Raw genomic sequence first — 19,783 nt, forward strand, 5'->3', positions numbered from 1 at the left:
CCTTTATTTCATATACAGTATTTTTTGAATTATGTATCATCAATTATTAAAAAAAAAAAATAATGGAAGTGGCCTTAGTACTATGCCTTCACAATTGCACAGAATGCAATACTCAATTAAATCTCCTTTAAACAGGAATCGGACACAGGGCAGAGCAGCCGTAGTATTTTGGTCTCCAGCAATGAGGCGCACAGTACTTGCTGTGAGGGAAGGAAGGCTGACACCCTTCCATGGGGGAAGGCTATGACCCTCCCTCCAAAAAAAAACCCCAAAAAAACAAACTTCCAGGCTCTTGTATTGCAGCCCCCTGCTAACAACATTTCCATCTTATGTGATAAAGACCCTTTTTTTTTTTTTCTTCCTGTACCATAGCCTGGACCCAAAACACTATTTCCGATGTGTTTTACCAGATTTTAGTATGAACAACTCCCGAGTAAGGTCATTTAAACTGGAACAAAAAGTTTGTCCGCTCTATTTTAAATTTCAGTGTATGATCCTAACTGCTTGCTTCCTTGTGACACAAGTACTTCAGAGGAACTTCACAAGAAAAGACAGTTATGTTTTCTGGAAAATAGTTTATTGAGTGCTTGGGGAATTAAAAACTACAAAGATTTTGCTTGCAGTTGCAGAAGCAAGAAAAAAATTGAACATAAATTAATTACCCCATTTACTACTTATAGTGCTTCTGAAACCCTCAATCAGTCATTGCCTACCATGACCTTTATATTAATATCTGGCCCTTAAATTTATATAGCAGAATATTTATAGATTAAAAAGTGCCTTTCTATGGCAGTAGGGTAATGATTACGAAAGCTGATGGAGATTTTCAGTCTTTTTAACTCTCTGCTTCTAGGCCTCAGCCACACCCACTCCATTTTTCTGACTTAGGTGACTTTATTCCATACTCCGCTACAGGAATAAGGATTAAGCAATTCAGTCAGTGTAAAATAAGCCCCACTTGTCCAGAAGCTTTAGTTGACTTAGATCAAATAAAAAGAAAAAAGAAAAAAAAAAAAGCCAGACAGTGATTACTGCAGTTACTCAAAACTACATTTGTTGTGTAGAATTTCCATTCCAAGTATTGTTTTCATCTTCTCCATCGTCTTGAGTCCTCAGTCTATATATTTTGCCTTCTTTTTTGAAGTCTTCTCCCCGCTTTTCCACTACTCGTTTCCTGACTGCTTGCCTAGGGTACAAATGACAGAGAGGTTTGACAGCTGCCCCTAGTAATAACTGCATTTTTTGCATTCGCTTCTTGTGCAAATCATGCATCCTTCCTTCTCTTATCCCCAATAGTAGTTTTCTTCAGCCCTGTGTCTCCTTGGGAAGCAATACCCAGCTGAAGGTTTGTCGTTTAGGAATCAGACAAACTGACAGAATCTCATTTCCCCTGGAAAGCACCTGTCATGGAAGCAATGGGTGGCTGCGTCACGTGAACCAGCCCAGCGGCTCTCCTGGTAGAGCAGATCTCTCATTTGCTAGGCAATACAAAACCTCAACTGTCAGAATCAGACTTCAGTTGCTCGGGTTTCTTGTACAACCATAGCATAACACTTTAACATCTGATTTGCAAAATTCTTATCTTCCGAACAGTATCAGCTCAAGTGAAGCCCAGGTTTATAGTTACAGCCGAACTGCCTACTCATAAATGACTGCAAGGCAATGCTTTTTCTAGTCTGTAACTGGAAACTGAAGCAGCAAACAATATGGCTCTTGCTTAATCACCCATGTAAAAACCAACAAATCCTAGTCAGAGCTGCCATGCAGTTCGCCAGCCACTGGGTTATCCCCTTTTAAGCAGGTGGAAGGGTGGTGGCCAGAAACTACAAGGAGAGGGCAGCGGTTAAGAGACAGATACGGTTCAGTTCTCCACTATGTGATGAAAACATGACAATGACACTACGTGAAAACAGTGCCAGCCAGCAGCTCGAGAAATAGCTGCCTCGAACGGTTGGGATTACCTGCTTTGCTCAACGCTGTTCGATGTTGAAGGATTTGAATGGTCTTGCTGATGCGCTGATCTCACAGTGGACTGTGAGGGGGGTGGACTCGTAAACAGGAAGTTGCTAATAAATCTCCAAACTGCTAAGAGGGGATAAAGTATTGTGCCCAAGAACTTCCACAGATCACCGCCTGAAGCCTGAACAACGGAAGTAGCAGGTCTTCCCGCCTGGTCATGAACACATAAAGCAAACTTGTCAGACACTGAAGTCGTGCTCTTGTAGACAGAGTATTTCATACATAATTTAGAAGCAGCTCAGCAGACACAAGAGAACTCCTCTAGTTACACGTTAGACAAATACCTATACCACCATTTATCTGCTTCAGAGAAAATCCTTCTCCAAATCAGTCCTGAGAAAAATTAAAGTAATTTTGCAATCCATCTGAGACACAGAAAAGACCAAAATTCAAATGTTATCATTGCCAACTAAAAGCAGCTATGCAGCGACAGCTTTGCTGTTTGCAAGGACATAAAAGCAAACAAACCAAAACCCAACACCTACCGGCAGCAACACTACTGAAGCGCTGGGCGCTAACTCTAGCTCCACTAATTTCTTTCCGTAATCTTCTTTGGTAAACTCCCTTCTGGGAAACATTGTCGCCAGTGAAAAATTGCCGTAAGCATTACCAACTGTCTGTGAAAATATAAAGAAAGCATTTTATTTATAACTGTTCACTTTCAAACAACTGCAGAATTGCCAGCTTATACCTTGCCATACTGACCCAAGAGTTCTACATCAAACTATCAATCATCTTCCTATAGAGAAATGGAGGATTTGTCGTATCCCACTACCTGTTACTAATAACATGCTGCAGTAACACAAAAGCAGTTGGTGATGCTGGCAAAGGCTGCTACCAAAACCCCCTTCAAATAAACAAAAAGGAAAGCAGCTGATGACAATTCCACCACGATCAACGACTAGTTGATGCTACACCAAATTGTAATCAGCACATAGCTGAGAAAATGGAACACTGATTTACCTGCGCAGCAAACTGCCTTGCTTCTTCCAGTCGTGCTTCAGATGGGAACTGGTTAGTAAAGGAAGATCCATCTGGGAGGCGGAACTGAATCCTGGCTATTGCACTGCAGGACACGTATCGGGGTCAGTCAGCACATGAACAGTTACAGACAAACGCTCCTGGGCCTTTAGCTTGGTAGTGTTGAAATGTGGACGAGAGGGACAGTCACCCTACTTATGGCAGTGCAGATGGGTTACAAGTTTGGATCCACAGTTGATAACCATCTTCTAGATATCACAATGCATCTCCTCTGGTTTTTATCAGAGTTCAAGACCCATCACCATTCAAACAAGATATTTACATTAATCATGCAAAAAAGTTAATACATGAATGAAATACACACCGTATTTCTTTTGTGTAGCCTGTATTATTTTTGTTCTTTTCTCAAGAAGTTGTACTATGAGGGCACAGACATTTAAGCTGGCTTGGCAAGTGATTCTATATTCGATTAGCTACGGCCCAGCATTACTGTTGGAGTTTCAACACCAACACAGGGTTCATCCTGTGCTCGCCCACTGTTCAGGGGCACTGCTAGACTCACGGTGGCTCCATGTAAGGTCTCTACAGGTTAGAGTATTTCCTGGAACAGCAGCGTTGGGCAAAGCAGGAGACAGCTCTGACCCAGCCAGCTGATGAGTCCAATTGAGCCGCGCTGAATCCAAGCCAATTGCGCATGCAGCCAAACAGCTGGGTCGGTACCATGCTCCCCCGTGCAGTACGGACATTATCTAGTCATTAGCTATCACGTTCTCACCTCACCTAGTTCCCCACCTCGCCCCATTATATGTGGCATTTAAATGAAAGATCAGACAGCAAAAGCTCTTCTCTAACTGAAATAACGCACACGGAAAGGCGGTCAGTGTTTCATAATCAGGAATGTCAAAAGGATGAAAGTTATCAGAGAACAGGCTATTCACGTAAAGAGCTACGAATAAACAATATAAAAGAAAGCCAACTTTTTATGTCACTGTTTAAACAGTTCAACATGGCATCAATTAATAGATTAGCATGTATACTAAATCTCTTAAAAGTTTATGTAAGGTTTCTTCACCTCGCTCCCCAGAAACATACACTTCTTTCTCTACAGGAACTCACCTTCGCTCCTTTTGAGATGCTTCTTTTCTGGCCTCTATTTCAGCCTGTTTAGCCTGAAGAGCTGCAGCTTTTGCAGCTTCTGCTTCTTCCTTTGATTTTGCAAAGCGAGCTGCTCTCTCGGCACGATCCTGTGAAAGGACCAAACAGAAACCTTAATTTTTACCATGAGTTGTAGCTTAATATTCATTCAAACAGAGAGCTACGATCTGTACTCAGTACCTAATGAGGAGAAAAGACAGTGCTGCCAGGAATTATTCACTGCCAAACTGCATAACCTCATGTCATTAGCCAGGATGACACTTTTCAATGAGTCACTTCATGCAAATAGATGTTAATGGATGATCTTCCCATGCAAGTTTAACACTCCGGTGAAGACACAGGGAGAAGTCTCATGACAAGTTACACGATTACAATTCTAAGTGTTCTAGACCAAAACCTAATAATGAGGAGGGATTTCATTTGTTACAAATTGTTTATATCCATACATGTACGCACATATATACGCACAAACTTAGAAAACAATCCTCACCACCATTTTGAGATCAGTGTTCTTCTGCATGTTCCACAATTAAATACACCCTTGCTTCTGTTCCAGAACTATGCTTAAATTGCAATTATTTTTATGTTTAAATGATAATTCTCCACTGGATTCAAGCAGTGTGACAGAAAAGTTGGTATGTTTGTTCAGATAGAAAACATCATTGTGAACATGAAAGCAGAAGCTTCATTCTATACACAGGAAATGCTACATAAACCCCAAACACAAATTACCATACAAGGTCACGGGATTCCAAACAGAAGAATGGACAATCTTTCAAAGTTTCACCAAATGAGAAAAGTCATCCTCTTAGTACACTGGTAGCCCTTGTGAGAGGGAGAAGCAGCAAGCTATCTTCCCAAATGAAAGATTTACCATTGCAATCTGTTGTCTTATACGCTCTCTAGCAGCCTTCTCTTCTGCCTTTTCTCTGTTCCTTTCCTCCAACATACGTTTTGTCAATTCTTCTTCCTGTCGTCTTTTGTACTCCAACATTTCCTTACCAGTTCTTCTCCTTTCAATTTCTTTCTTAATTTCTTTCTGAATAAACAATAAAGACAAAAATTGGACCACAAAATTGCCTTGGACAAGATTGAAGTACATTTGTTTAAAAAGGAACTAAGCGTTTATTCAAATCAGGGTATAAAAAAAATTGCAAGCGGTTTTACATTTTTGTGTTACCTGTTCTTCTTCTTTCCTTCTCTCTTCTCGTCTTTCTTCAAGCTTTTTTGTTATTCTAAATTTAGGAATAAAGTGAAAAGTCTTAAAATTGCAGTATCTGTTACTAACATTTTAAAATTTTAATGAAGCATTTGCCAACACTTACAGAAGAACGGAACACCGGAAAATGAACATGAACTGTAACGCAGTGCTAATACCTAGCGTAATGGTAACGATTCATTCACATGCGGGCGTACCATCCATAAAGAGACGAGGTGGTGATTCACCACCTAGTTTCCAACTTTTAATGGAGTTCTAACATATTCCTTCTATCCTTTTCCACTCAGTAAATGAAGACTCTTACATACTCTTACTGTCGAACCACCTTGTAAGACATACGATAAGCAAGTACTATTTATGATTTGTGCTAACAGAAACACTAAATCTCAATCTCTTCATAGCTATTTAAGCCATCTGGTTTCTTCTGCACATCACTTCCTAAAGTGGAAAGCAAATAATATATAGCACTGACATAGCTGCCCATGCATCTGTCTCATAGATCTATCCAGAAAGGTGCCTTAGAATAAGGATTGACTTAAACCACAGTAATTTACAACATATTTTAAATCCAGGGAAAGGGCAGGCATGACCAAACAACATGAGAAGTCAGATAATCAGAAAAATGTTGTTTGTATGGCAGCTGTTTTGCTTCTTTTAAAAAGAAAATGCTAATTACCACAGCGCTTTACCTCCCCCCCCCCCCCCCCCCCCCGAAAGAAATGCTGTAGATACACGCAAACACAGCATAATTTAAGATTAATGCACATTTTAGAAAGGAATTTTGGTACTTATGTTAAAATATTGACTGCATTTTCATATCAGTGGTAAGTAAAAATTATACTTACTGTCCAACAACTTTGGAAGAAAATGGAAATTAAATGTGGAAAAAGTTTTAAAATACATTTTAGCAGTATAAATAATCCTAAGTATGTGTTACTGGTTTTAGATAGGATATTACAAATAGTATCAGTCTTACAGATGCTAAAAAAAGAAGTTTATACACAAAATCTTGTATTTAAAACCAATCAATTTAATGAACAAACCATGTACTGAACCAGATATTTCTGGTCACCATACTTTAACATACTAGAACTGCTCATCAGACCTCGTTCACCAATAAAACAAGAGAGTCATCTCGGAATAGGATTCCTCTGGCTTTTTCAACATGCCTAGACTACAAACAGTCATCAAGTAGACAAGAAGAAAAAGAAATAAGATGGCATCCCTACAAAGTCTAGGTTACCACTTTATTACCCCAGCTTCAAGTGCTTTCAATTCAATGTTTCAACTCCTTCAAAATTTTTGCAGCATATTGTCTGTATTCAAGTTATATCAAAATAAGGACAACATCTTTAGTTTTTCAGATTACTCTTTTCTTTCAGAGTACGTGAGAAATGAGATTAATTTAAAACCTGCTTTTGTATCAACCCTAGTATTCCCAGATATCTAAATGAGAAGACTACCACATAAGTGTGTGCCAAACGATAACAGAATAAGCACCAAAAATCCTGTAATTAAGCCTGTTTGTTAAAAAAAGAAAAACAAAACCCAACAAAACCACCTCCTGAGAAACAAATACAATACATTAGGTAGTCTACAAAAGAAGACTTACCTTTCTACTTTGAGTGTAAGATCATTCACAGGCTGAGCATCACTCACTTGCTCATCTGAAGAATTTGTTGCTTCCTGGCTTGCTTGACCTGAATTTGCTCCATCTTCAAGTGATTTACAAGAAAGTAATGCATAAGAGAAAAATAAAAGGTATACTTCTTATCATAAAAAATCATTATGCTCACTGTTAGCCATAATTTGCAGCAACTAGGGTATCTCAAGGAGATATCCAGTTCTGCTATTTAGACTTCCCCCCCAATAATTTGGTTTCAGGTTACTAACCCAAACAAACTTTTAAAATTGAATCCTATTTCAAGAAAGCATACACAATTTTTATTGTATTAAAACCCACAGATTTCTCACTCATTAAAACTGAGCAGAATGACAAGTTACTCTTCCCTCTAGACTTGCAAGAAGCATTCTGGGATACGCAAGCTTTTCCTCAACAAGTCCACTCAATATATTGCCTTTTATGTACCATCATATAACAACTTATTTCAAAAGCAAATTAGCTAGCATTTGTGTAAAAATACTAACCATTACCAGCAGAAGGTCTCATTGTCTCAGCTGTAACAGACTCAGGAGAGTCACAAAACTCTACTGCTCTGGATTGCGTATTTTCTGGAGCACCATCAGATTGAGAGGAGGGACAGGGAGCAGATGGCTGACTTCCATTTTCCAAAGGCTGCCCTTTTACTGTGTGCATCTAAGAAATTGGGGGAAAAACATAAGACTATGAAACTCTGAAAATTTTCCACAGGTTCAAAGGTCAAGACTAAACTATTTTTGGAGAATCAGTCCTATTTAAAATATAAAACTAGAATTAATCACATATTGTTGAGTAGAATGCAATCATTCATTTAATATTTTTTTTCCTAATTTTAGTCTTACACTTGAAATCAAAGTGACAAAACTATCTACAGTTGTATTATGTTCCATAGCATAACTTTATAAATCCACATTACAAAACGATATTACAAAACCATGTATGAACTGAAAAAGTAATCAGTACGTCATTCCAGTTCAGAGTTCTTGACATATTTCTTCAATACTGTAGGTGTTACACAGATGATCTAAACCAATCTGTGAAACAAAAAATAATGCAGCACTTCTGCACAGTGCTTTCCAACCTGTTCAATATGTGTGCTGAATTTAAGTTTGCAGATTTTGTTGTTAGAATCATAGAATCGTTTAGGTTGGAAAAGACCTTTAAGATCATCCAGTCAACCATTAACCTACACTACCAAGCCCACCGCTAAACCAATCAAGGGTAGACTACACTAAACCATGTCCCCAAGTGCCACATCTACCCGTTTTTTGAACACTTCCAGGGATGATGACTCCACCACCTCTCTGGGCAGCCTGTTCCAATGCTTGACTACCCTTTCCATGAAGAAATTTCTCCTAATTTCCAACCTAAACCTCCCCTGGCACAGCTTGAGCCCATTTCCTCTTGTCCTATCACTAACTACTTGGGAGAAGAGACCGACCCCCACCTCACTACAACCTCCTTTCAGGTAGTTGTAGAGAGCAATAAGGTCTCCCCTCAGCCTCCTCTTCTCCAGGCTAAACAACCCCAGTTCCCTCAGCCGCTCCTCATAAGGCCTGTGCTCCAGACCCTTCACCAGCCTTGTTGCCCTTCATTGAACACGCTCCAGCACCTCAATGTCTTCCTTGTAGTGAGGGGCCCAAAACTGGACACAGTATTCCAGGTGCGGCCTCACCAGCGCCAGTGCAGGGGAACAATCACCTCCCTGCTCCTGCTGGCCACACTATTCCTGACACAAGCCAGGACGCTGTTGGCCTTCTTGGCCACCTGGGCACACTGCTGGCTCATGCTCAGCCGGCTGTCGACCAACACCCCCAGGTCCTTTTCGGCCAGGCAGCTTTCCAGCCACTCTTCCCCAAGCCTGTAGCGCTGCATGGCATTGTTGTGCCCGAAGTGCAGGACCCGGCACTTGGCCTTGTTAAACCTCATCCAGTTGGCCTCGGCCCATCGGTCCAGCCTGTCCAGGTCCCTCTGCAGGGCCATCCTACCCTCCAGCAGATTGACACTCCTGCCCAACTTGGTGCCATCTGCAAACTTACTGAGGGTTCTCTCAATCCCCTCATCCAGATCATCGATAAAGATATCAAACAAGGCTGGCCCCAAAACAGAGCCCTGGGGAACACCGCTCGTGACTGGCTGCCAACTGGACTTAACTCCATTTACCACAACTCTCTGGGCTCGGCCACCCAACCAGTTTTTTACCCAGAGAAGACTATGCCCGTCCAAGCCATGAGCTGCCAGCTTCCCAAGGAGAATATTGTGGGAGACGGTGTCAAAAGCTTTGCTAAAGTCGAGGTAGATGACATCCACAGCCTTTCCATCATCTACCAGGCGGGTCACCAGGTCATAAAAGGAGATCAGGTTGGTCAAGCAGGACCTGCCTTTCATGAACCCATGCTGGCTGGGCCTGATCCCCTGGTTGACCTGCACTTGCCTGTTGAGTTCACTCAATATGAACCTCTCCATAATCTTTCCTGGCACCGAGGTCGCTGACAGGCCTGTAGTTCCCCGGGTCCTCCTTCCAGCCCTTCTTGTAGATGGGCGTCACATTGGCAAGCCTCCAGTCATCAGGGACCTCCCCTGTTAACCAGGACTGCTGATATAGAACCAGCAATTCATACTTCCCCAAGGCACACGCTAAGGGCCAGGGACATCTCCTGTTGTGAGCACGTGAGCACACCCAACTCCATCTGAAAGATCCAGTCTGTTCGCAAGCGTTACCTGTTTAACTTTATGGATTCTGGTAACAAGCTCTTCGACAGAAACGCTGCCAGCAATTACTTCCAAAGGGATTCCATTGTCTCCTATAAAAAAACTGGATGGAACGCACACTACAGGATCTGCACAGCAACAGTTAAGGGCAACAAACAACAAAAGTTTATAAAGTAACCTCAAAAGGAAAAGCAGAAGTCCTTCCTACAGAACCTTCTAGCCCAATATTCTGTCTCCACCTGGTTGCCAGTAGTCAGTGCCAAGGGAGGAAGAAAAAAACACGCTAACAAAAATGCTGGAAAACATAACATACAACTGATCAGTATTTCTTCTTTACTTTGAAATGGTTAGCGCAAGTATTTTTCTCCAACACATACATATCCGACAACCGATTATGCTTTGACTTGAAAGATTTTGTTTTAGTGTGAGACAACATCTTATATAGACAATAATAACAAACTCTTTACAGCATTAAGAAAATCCAAGTTAAGGTACTGAATTTTTCTTTGAACTTTCCCAGCATCATACAGAATTCCTGAGCTATATGCAGTGACCTACTTAAGGTAGGCAGATGTTTACCTAACTTCATAGCCATGTATCTGACAGAACCCGGTCCACTACTTGTTCTCCCTCCTCTGTAACTCTGAACTTCAGCTAATAATTTAAAGCATTGCTTGTTTGTTTTCTAATGCTGATTAGTAGTACCAATGAGTTATTTTGTTTACATAAAGCTTTGGACAATTTTCTATTTGGAGAATGACATAGGATTAACATTAAAAAAACCCGACTTGTTCACTTTTTCTAAGAACTGACAGTAAGTTGATTGCATAGATGGTATCTTTTAACTACACAGTTTATTGCGTATTTTTGTGCCATAACTATTTTAATAACGTTGCTTGTAAATATTTGTCTTAAGAACAGTATTAACTTGTAAAGAGCAATTATCTGTAATCATAACGTAGCATCTAAACTGATCTCAAAGGATACAAATTTGAGAAAACTGCAGGCATGCTTCACTGTTCAAAAGAAAAGATTCATTTAGGAGGAGCAATCACTTTGCAACAACTTCAGATTAAGTCTTTCATTATAAAAATAACTGTCCTACTACCACACACAAAACTATTTAAATACTTGAGAGAACACTGAAAGCAAATTTGCATTGCATCTTTCATTAACATTTTGCATAAGTGTTGACATGGTGACAATCCCTGGTTATCACAGTTGACTCCTTAAAATTTAGGGAAACAGTGCTAAGAAGCAATTCAGGAAAAAGACATCTAGTCTATTGAACACAAATAATATAATAAGTCTAATAAAATGTCTACAAAGCATTTCAAAATAATACCATTTTGGGAAATGCCAATGCACTTTCTTCACACGGACTGGAACACTTCAACATAACAAAAATAGCTGAGTAATTTACCCAGGAACTTCAATGGTCCTCTGTTCTATGTGTTACAATAGAGACAAACACATTTTCTCTAGGGCTTTACAGATTTTTATCTTTCTGAATTCATGAGGGTTTTTAAATTCATTATGTAACTTGGCAAATCAAGAACTGCCTCAAGAGTACTTGCATTTTGATTCCAGCTTTTTTACATAACTTTTGTGTCTCTCCCTGTTGAAAGGGGACAACCTCAAGCATTCTTTTACTAGTACTGAAATACAGTCTGAAATACTGTTCTGTAGAACACAACAGTAAATTTGGAAATCTGGAATTTTCTGAGGCTCTAGTGGCTTCAGAAGTATTGAATTTACTCATGCTATGGAACCTTGTGTTTAGACTACCTCCAAATCAGGGCAAGGACTTCAAAAGCCTCTTACTCTCATCATCATCAATGAAAGATTGTGTAAGAGACAGAACTAGAATAGGATCAAACCTTTTGGTGTTGATTTTAATAGCAACAAAACCATCTGAGGCAGCTTCAGTCACCTTCTCATCTTCCCACCTTGCAGCCATCTCAGTAGATTGTTCATCCTCACCTGCAAGATACAGCATATGTGTGAAGCTAAACCTGCCACAAATTACTGTTTCTGGTCTGATTTTAGCTTTGCTTCAATTGCTTGAAATCACCTTTGAAAGACACTCTCGTGATTATTTTCAAGCCAGTTTAATCATTTTTTTTTTAATAATCTGGAGACAATTCACTCCAGCTGACTCGCCTTGCTAACATGCCAAAAATCTAATATACCAAAAATCCTTCCAAGCCAGCAAGCATGTAACTTTGGTAGTCATTCAACTGCATGGTGAGCTGGTCCGAGGGAGCAGAAGGAACTGGACCACACAGGTGGAATGCACTTAGAGCAACTGGAGGTGACGGCAAGTCCGAAGATGCAATCAAGCCCATCGCCTAATTGCACAACTACCAAAAGACCTCACTTTCATGTTACAGTGTGCATGCTTATGCTTTAGTATTTTGGCTCAGTATACTCTCATAATATGCAAGGAGATCCCACAGCACAGAGGGAACCATTGCTTCTCCCTGACATTAAGCTTGACCTGCTAACGTGCTAAAACTATCCACTGCTTACCCCTCATTAGAAGTTTAATTACATATTGGTACACGAGCTGCTAAGAGTTAAAACTGTATTTTCCACTCCTTGTAAATATATAATTCAGCAGACAAGGTTTCACAGTTTGATGATGTTAAACAAAAAAACCCAAAAAACCAAACACCAACCAAGAAACACTTATTTGCAGGATTATTTGTAACTTAGTTTGGTATTACAGTTCCTGACGTGAACAGTAATAGTAGGAGGGGAGGAAAAGGAGTGAGGAGTACAGAGGAACAAGAATAACAGAGAGGAGCTACTGAAGTATGGGAAACTGAAAAGGAGCTCTGTGGCCACAGATTCAGAAGTGTTAATCAGATGAAACGCATCAATCATGCATTTATCTTCCAAAGCACCGGTTTAGTGAGGATGTGGGTTAATAGATTCCAAGGAGTATTAAGCGTCTTTCAACAAGTCAACTGTCCTGCAACCATGTGCTTATCTTCAATCTGTATTACTTCCTAGCAGCTTGCAATCAACTGTACTCTTGATGAAGAATTTGAGTCACAAATACAGAAGTACAGTAATCCAATATTCAGTGACAACAACAAACCATTTGTTTGTTTCATCCCAGTTGCCATTTCATGCACTATTTTTTACTTGTTAAAGATCAGGAGTTACATGTGGAGTCAGTCCCCTGGTGAAGCACTGCTGCCTTAAGGCCATGACTGTCTGGCCACAACGCTTCTCTGAGAGACATATATCAAAAATATACTGATTCTAGAAAAGTGTTTTCCAACCATATGTATTGATTTTTCCCTGGAAGTACTGGAGCAAGTAAGAATGTATTCATCTTTAGTACTATTATCCTACGTAAGCAAGGAAATATTTAGAGTATTTTATGTAGGAACCTTTCCTCTTCCTTTAAGTGCAGTCCTTCCAACTGTGGTCAATGGATGCAGCTGTTCTGCCAAGGGCAGGTCAGCCTCCTCCCCCATTTCCAAATGCTCAGAGACAGACAGCTGCTTCACCACACACTTTTTCAAAAGGACATGTGCTCATCCAATTAGGCTACTAAAAATATCCGAGTACTTGCCTAACACTAACTTTTCCATACAAACAACTGCTGTAGAAAAAGAATGCTGAAAAACACAAACAGGTCAGACTGTTCACCTTACAGTCTCTGAGAGATGTGACCCATGAATGAAACACTGATAACTCACATTTTATAAAGCTCTACGCCACAAAGCACAGCTTAATATTGTGACTATCCCACATAGTTGAATAGTTGCTTATTCTCATATATCTTTTTGTTTTGATTACCCTTTCTCATTTAGGGGTTAAGGTGCATTCATTACAGTTTTGTAGTAGTAATTATATCCTGAAATGAAAACTGCCAGGTCACAGGAAAAGCATCAGAAAAGTCAAGAGGTCAAGCTGAATGGAACTCGATGTAATTCATAATTCTGCTAAACACTGAGCTATCACAACCACCTCAGAATTCTAGTTCCCAAGACTCTCAGATTTCTTATGTTTCTCAAACAAAAGCATCACCTTATTTCACTTAGCAGAAAGACCTGAACACAATTTGCAGTCACACTTGCTCATCTCTTCAATTTGGTCAGCTAAATTTAGGTATCTACATAAGGAAAACACATCCATCATTTCTCAAGTGACTCAGATAATTGGAAGAGACTCTTCTTCTGCAATGATTTATTTCCTGTACGAGGAACTTACTCAAAACCATCACAAGCTGTCGAAGGACTTTAATCCCCTATTCCTCAGCACACAGTCATCAGGGAGAAGTGTTTTCCTTTCAGAAGAAGAAAGATAAGCCCAGCTGACTTCTCAATGTCCAACATTTCGTAACTGCTCTGTAAGAGTAAGGATTGCCCATTCTGGAAATGAGAGTAAGCCAGGACATCAAGTTGTCCACCTCCTCCTCCTTTGCGTCAGTTCACATATTTAACTTGAATAGTGCTTTGATGCAGCTTGGCTACAAAATACTAACAAATAGCCTGTTGACTGCAAATCAGTGCTTTGTAAAAAAGTAGTCTAAAAATAAAGTTATGAACAAAGGAAGGAGTGTTTCTACAAATGTTACTAAAAAAAAAAGACAAACATTTTTGCTTGAAGTTTTTTCTTTTCTCCCCCCTTCATTTTTTCACTTCTGAAAAGCAGTGTTTACGAGTGACCTGATATTTCCATGATCAGAACATGTCTAACTTTTGGAAAGAATAATCTTAAACACCTCAATCAGAACAGAGGAGGTATCTGAGGGGGTTCATATCAAACGAACAATTGACTTTAGATTAATAACTCACAGAATAGAGGAGTTTTTTAACTCTGCAGGCTAGAAAATGACCTACAGAACAGCTACCAACACGATACCACAGACACTCACCAGAACTGTTTCAGTATCAGGAGTATTCTTCCCTCATGCAGCAGCAGAGCCTACTAGCAATTATTTGATGCCACAACATAACTCTTCTGGTTCCCAAAAACAACTTCTTTGCCTTATGTATACAGAAGCCTCTAATCTAACAACTCACCTTAATATTTAAAATCAGTTTTGTAAGGCAGACACGCTTCACCTCACGCTCCCTGGAGCATATGGAGCAACCCCTTTCATTGCAACTCCCCGTGAATTCAACAGGATCTTTAATATGCTTACACAACTGCATCACCAGAATATGCTGTGAGGCTTCTAAAAACTGAACTAAAAAATATTAGTATTATAGCTACAAGCAAAACTGTTAAAGGAAAAGAAAACTGGTTGAACAACATGCAATTGCAGTTACAAACACCACCTCACTGTTAAGATAAATAGTCGCATTATTCCTTGCTTGACTGGAATATATTCTAGAATCAGAAAGAATAATCCAGTTCTTCATTTTCTAGTGCTTGTTTAGAGAAGTGCAGTGAAGTGGGAGAGAAGGACAGGCAGACAGTAGCAGACACCAACCAGAGATGAACCTAACAGAATTCAGTAATTTTTGTCAAGGCTGCTCTAATAGCTACCCTCCACAGTGGCCACCCTAAAATTACAGTTACTTTATATTTTCCGTTTCTCTCACTAATTTTTTTCCTCTATTAATTTTTTGTACACAACAAAACAGAAACACTGAAAATTTCTGAAAGCATGTTTTCCTGCTCAGAGAGCTGCTTTCAAATGCTTGTCTCCGGTGTCTACAGGCAAGCGTGTAGTGCAAAGCCTGAAAGCCACCATCACCACCAGCTGTGCTGTTTTAAACACGGATCTACCCAACCAACAAACCCAGTCACTGCTAGCATAAAAATAGACTATTCTTTCAGCACTCGGCATCCTTCAAACACACCTGCTTCTACACGTGGTAAGAAAGTACATTCTTGGGCTTCCCAATTCCCTTTCCCAGCAGGCATAACAGAACTGCTTCGCAATCAGCTCCATCACAGGTAAGCTGCCCTGAAGTTCCTAGGGTAGACCCGAACTAGGCAGAACTCTCCCACACTTTCATTTTGGAGATATGCCCGCCCTAAGTAACACTCCCCATTTTTCAGGACTCGTAAGAACAAGCAAAACAAAACAAATCAAATCCTTACAGCATACTGCAATGTCAAAACACTACATCCCTGCAATCACAAATTTATCTCTGCTCAGTATATCTACATATTCCTACATCCAACTAGTCAACATTCACATCTAAAAGATATGGCCAGTTTTATGTACAATTTTAGTTTCATAAAAAAGTGTTGGAAATATGTTACTATGTGCACTTCTCAACTCCTGATACGTAGGTATCAAGTTCAAAATACTCATAGGTACTGAATTACTATTTAAAAAAATCTTTGAGGTGGGTTAGCTTTGGCTGGATGCCAGATGCCCACCAAAGCCACTCTATCACTGCCCTCCTCAGCTGGACAGGGGAGAGAAAACATAACAAAAAGCTCATGGGTTGAGATAAGGACAGGGAGATGACTCAGCAATTACCATCACGGGCAAAACAGACTCCACTTGGGGAAATTAATTTAACTTATTGCCAATCAGAAGCCAGAGTAGAATAATGAGAAATAAAAACTAAATTTTAAAACACCTTCGCCCCACCCTCCCTGCTTCCAAGGCTCAACTTCACTCCTGATTTCTCTTCCTCCTCACCCCGAGGGGTGCAGGGGGATGGGGAATGGGGGCTGCAGTCAGTTAATTACACATCGTCTCTGCTGCTCCTTCCTCCCCAGGGGAGGACTCCTCACACTCCTCCCCTGCTCCAGCGTGGGTCCCTCCCACGGGCTGCAGTTCTTCGTGCACTGCTCCAGCGTGGGTCCCTTCCCCGGGGTGCAGCCCCTCAGGAGCAGCCTGCTCCAGCGTGGGTCCCCCGCGGGGTCCCCAGCCCTGCCAGCAAACCTGCTCCAGCCTGGGCTCCTCTCTCCACGGGGCCACAGCTCCTGCCAGGAGCCTGCTCCAGCGCGGGCTTCCCCCGGGGTCCCAGCCTCCTTGGGGCACATCCCCTGCTCCGGCGTGGGCTCCTCCCCGGGTGCAGGGGGATCTCTGCTCCCTGGGGGCCTCCATGGGTGCAGGGGCACAGCTGCCTCACCAGGGGCTGCACCAGGGCTGCAGGGGAATCTCTGCTCCGTGCCTGGAGCACCTCCTGCCCTCCTTCGGCACTGACCTTGGGATCTGCACAGTCGTTCCTCTCACATACTCTCACTCACTCCTCTCTACAGCTGCACTTGGGCAGGTTTTTTTTTCCCCCTTCGTATATACATTACCCCAGAGGCGCTACCACCATGAGGGGCTCGGCCTTGGCCAGCAGCGGGTCCGTCTTGGAGCCGGCTGGCATAGGATCTATCGGACATGGGGGAAGCTTCTGGCATCTTCTCACAGAAGCCACCCCTGTAGCCCCCCGCTACCAAAACCTTGCCATGCAAACCCAATACAGAGCATTTGAAACATCCAAGAAATTTAGCAGAAAACATTTAACCCTGAGTAGGGAGTTGGGGGGAAGATCAGCTTTTAACCAAGTCACAGCACATTATGTTGCACGGGTGATGATGTCAAGTGTTGCAAAACACCTCTGCCAGGAGGTTTCTTGTTTACTACCTAGCCTTCCATTTAATTTTGTACAACCCACTAGGATCATCTCATTATTGACTATGAAGGCAGAGAACTATCAGGTAAGCACTGTAGGTAAACACACTAAAGTTATGTTTATGGAAAAAAACAATCCAATGGTAAAAGGCTTTCACATCATAGCACCCACCTGCCACCATGATTCATGCGCTTTAAAATGCTTCCTTAAAGCCTGCATACATTACCCCATCCCTTCCTCCAACACCAACACAGCATGTTGTGGGCTGAGATCTTGATTTCTAGCAGTGTGTTTACTATCCAGTAGAAAATGTTGTTCTCCAAGTATAACGACAAAGGAACTTAACTGCACTTTACTTTTCTGTTCACATCCCCTCTGGGAGTGAACTTCTCCTTGAAGCTAAGCGAATCCCACGGTTCAATAATTCTTAAGGGAACAACGCTAGTCACGTGTTTAGCGTGGTTGTTTTCTCAAAAGGCATCTGAGAAACTTCAAGCCACAAGCGCTTAAGGCAATAGTAAAAACAAAGAAACAACACACACACGTACATAAAAACACAAGAAGAAAGTTTAAGAGCCTAACGTCCTCCTTTCCTTTTACCCATTCTCATTTTTCCAGAGAAAGGCAACGTACACAAGGACAACTGGAGCTTCTATAGGCTTCAATTACCGTTCAGTGACAGAACACTACAGGTAACTCGAAAGAAAAAGGACACTGTACACAAACAGCTAAGAAAGTTACAACAGTAAGGACTGAATGCAGGCTTATACAAGGACGTAACGAAGGGAAAAATGAAACATCGCAACAACTGATTTCAGTGCCTGGCGCGGTGCCTACAGCCACGACAGACCCCAACAAGGGCAAGGCCCGGGGCTGGGACACCCCCCGGGCAGGCCAGGCACCGCCAGGCCGGGCAGCAGGGACTCGGACTGACACAGCAGAAATCACAGCACGGCGGGAGGGGGAGGCGGGGAAGCAACAGCTGGCGAAGGCGCTGCGGAGCCTCCGGCGAGCTCCGCCCGGGGGCGAGCGATCGAGCAGCGCCGGCTGCCAGGCCCGCGGGCGGGCCGGGCCCACTCGCCGGGGGAGGCTGCGGGCAGCGGCACCCCGCGGGGCAGCGGGCGGGCCGGGAACAGCGCTCGATTCGGGGGCCGCCGGAGCGGGGGGCCGTCCCCGCCGGCCTCAGGGGCGGCAGGGCAGCCCAGAGGCCTGCCCGAGCGGCGGCGGCTGTTCCCGGCCCCCTCCGCGGCCGGCGACGACGCGGCCGCAGGCGCCCTGTCAGTGCAGGGGCGGGCGGGCCCCGGCGCCCCGTCCCGTCCGGGCCCTACCTGACACGAACACGACGAAGACGGAGCTCCGCTGCTTGGCGGCGGCGATGGCGGCCGGGATGGAGCCGCCGAACCACATCATGGTGCCGCCGGCCCCGGGCGCTGCCAGCCGCCACCAGGCGCATGCGCCGCCGCCGCCGCCGCACCGAGGCCCGGCTTCCGCGCGTGCGCGCCCAACGGCACCTTCTGATTGGCGGCAGGGCGCGGCCGCGCGCCCGCCCCCCGATCGCGCGCGGGGTGGTGGCAGGTCGGCCTCGGCCGGGCGCCATCTTGACGCCTCGGTGCCGGGCCTGTGGCCGCGGCGGCGCTGCGGCCCGGGGCTGGGTCCCGCCGCGAAATGGCGGAGGCAGGCTCGGGGCGGCGGCAGGGAGGAAGGTGTCTGCGCGCCCAGGGTGCGCCCTGTGCTCCCCGGGGCCTGTGGCGACGGGCTGCGAGGGCAGGACGGCGACAGTTAACCCTGGCCCCAGCATCCACCCTGGGGAGGTCAAGGGTGCGACAGACGGGAAGAATATTGGAGGTGCTAACAGTTTTGACAGAAATCCATGTTAAATATGTCAAAAAGTAGAGCGCGTGGCGTGCACAGATCCTCCATGAGTGGCAGGAGGTGAGGCCAGGACATCTTCCCGTGCTCCCTGGTGAGCCCAGGCTGCGTGAGGGACTGGGACGGCGCAGTGTTCACAGCACAGCCGTGGTGGGGGCACAGCCAGCAAATGCAGACAGTCTCTTTGATGGACATTTCACAGTAATGAGGACAGGACAGTTTTTTTCAAGTGCTCTGATGATAACATTTTGGAAAAAATGCTGCACTTGATTTTTTTCTGAAACACAGTACTGTTACTATGTATGCTGGGTAACTATTGCTGAGGCAGAGACTGACAAACATTTGAAGGCCAAGAAATGCAGAGTCTCTCAGCCTGGAAAGCTGTTGTACTTTGTGTAACCTGGAGTTTAATTAGAAAAGTTACTGGATAATGACAACTAAAAAACCTACAAAGCTATAGTCAAAAGAGGCAAATCAATGTTAACAACAATATACAAAAATTGTTTCACCTCTCTCCAGATGCAGCACTGCGTCACAGTAATCCTGCTCGCTGGATAAGTTTTGCATACAGATACTGTGCTTCTCCAAGGTTCTTGAAGAAGTAACTGT

The 19,783-nt window shown here is 43.1% G+C and overlaps 1 protein-coding gene across 2 annotated transcripts; it reads right to left on the bottom strand.

Moving 5' to 3' along the window:
- Positions 1 to 570: 570 nt before the first annotated feature.
- On the bottom strand, positions 571 to 18,725 carry UBXN4 (UBX domain protein 4). 2 transcript variants are annotated; one of them, XM_075711020.1, is made up of 13 exons: positions 18,634 to 18,725; positions 11,627 to 11,729; positions 10,734 to 10,762; positions 9,756 to 9,874; positions 7,523 to 7,691; positions 6,987 to 7,074; positions 5,336 to 5,390; positions 5,030 to 5,194; positions 4,117 to 4,244; positions 2,983 to 3,085; positions 2,505 to 2,636; positions 1,962 to 2,170; positions 571 to 1,186 (listed from the first exon to the last, which is right to left on the bottom strand). In XM_075711020.1, exons 1-13 carry the CDS (start codon positions 18,713 to 18,715, stop codon positions 1,048 to 1,050), a joined length of 1,521 nt encoding a protein of 506 aa, XP_075567135.1. In that variant the 5' UTR covers positions 18,716 to 18,725; the 3' UTR covers positions 571 to 1,047. The 2 variants fall into 2 exon arrangements, with proteins under 2 accessions (XP_075567135.1, XP_075567134.1); XM_075711019.1 differs by having other exon boundaries at positions 6,987 to 7,089.
- Positions 18,726 to 19,783: the final 1,058 nt, after the last annotated feature.

This window comes from Pelecanus crispus, chromosome 5 (assembly GCF_030463565.1).
Source record: "Pelecanus crispus isolate bPelCri1 chromosome 5, bPelCri1.pri, whole genome shotgun sequence".
Taxonomy (NCBI): domain Eukaryota; kingdom Metazoa; phylum Chordata; class Aves; order Pelecaniformes; family Pelecanidae; genus Pelecanus; species Pelecanus crispus.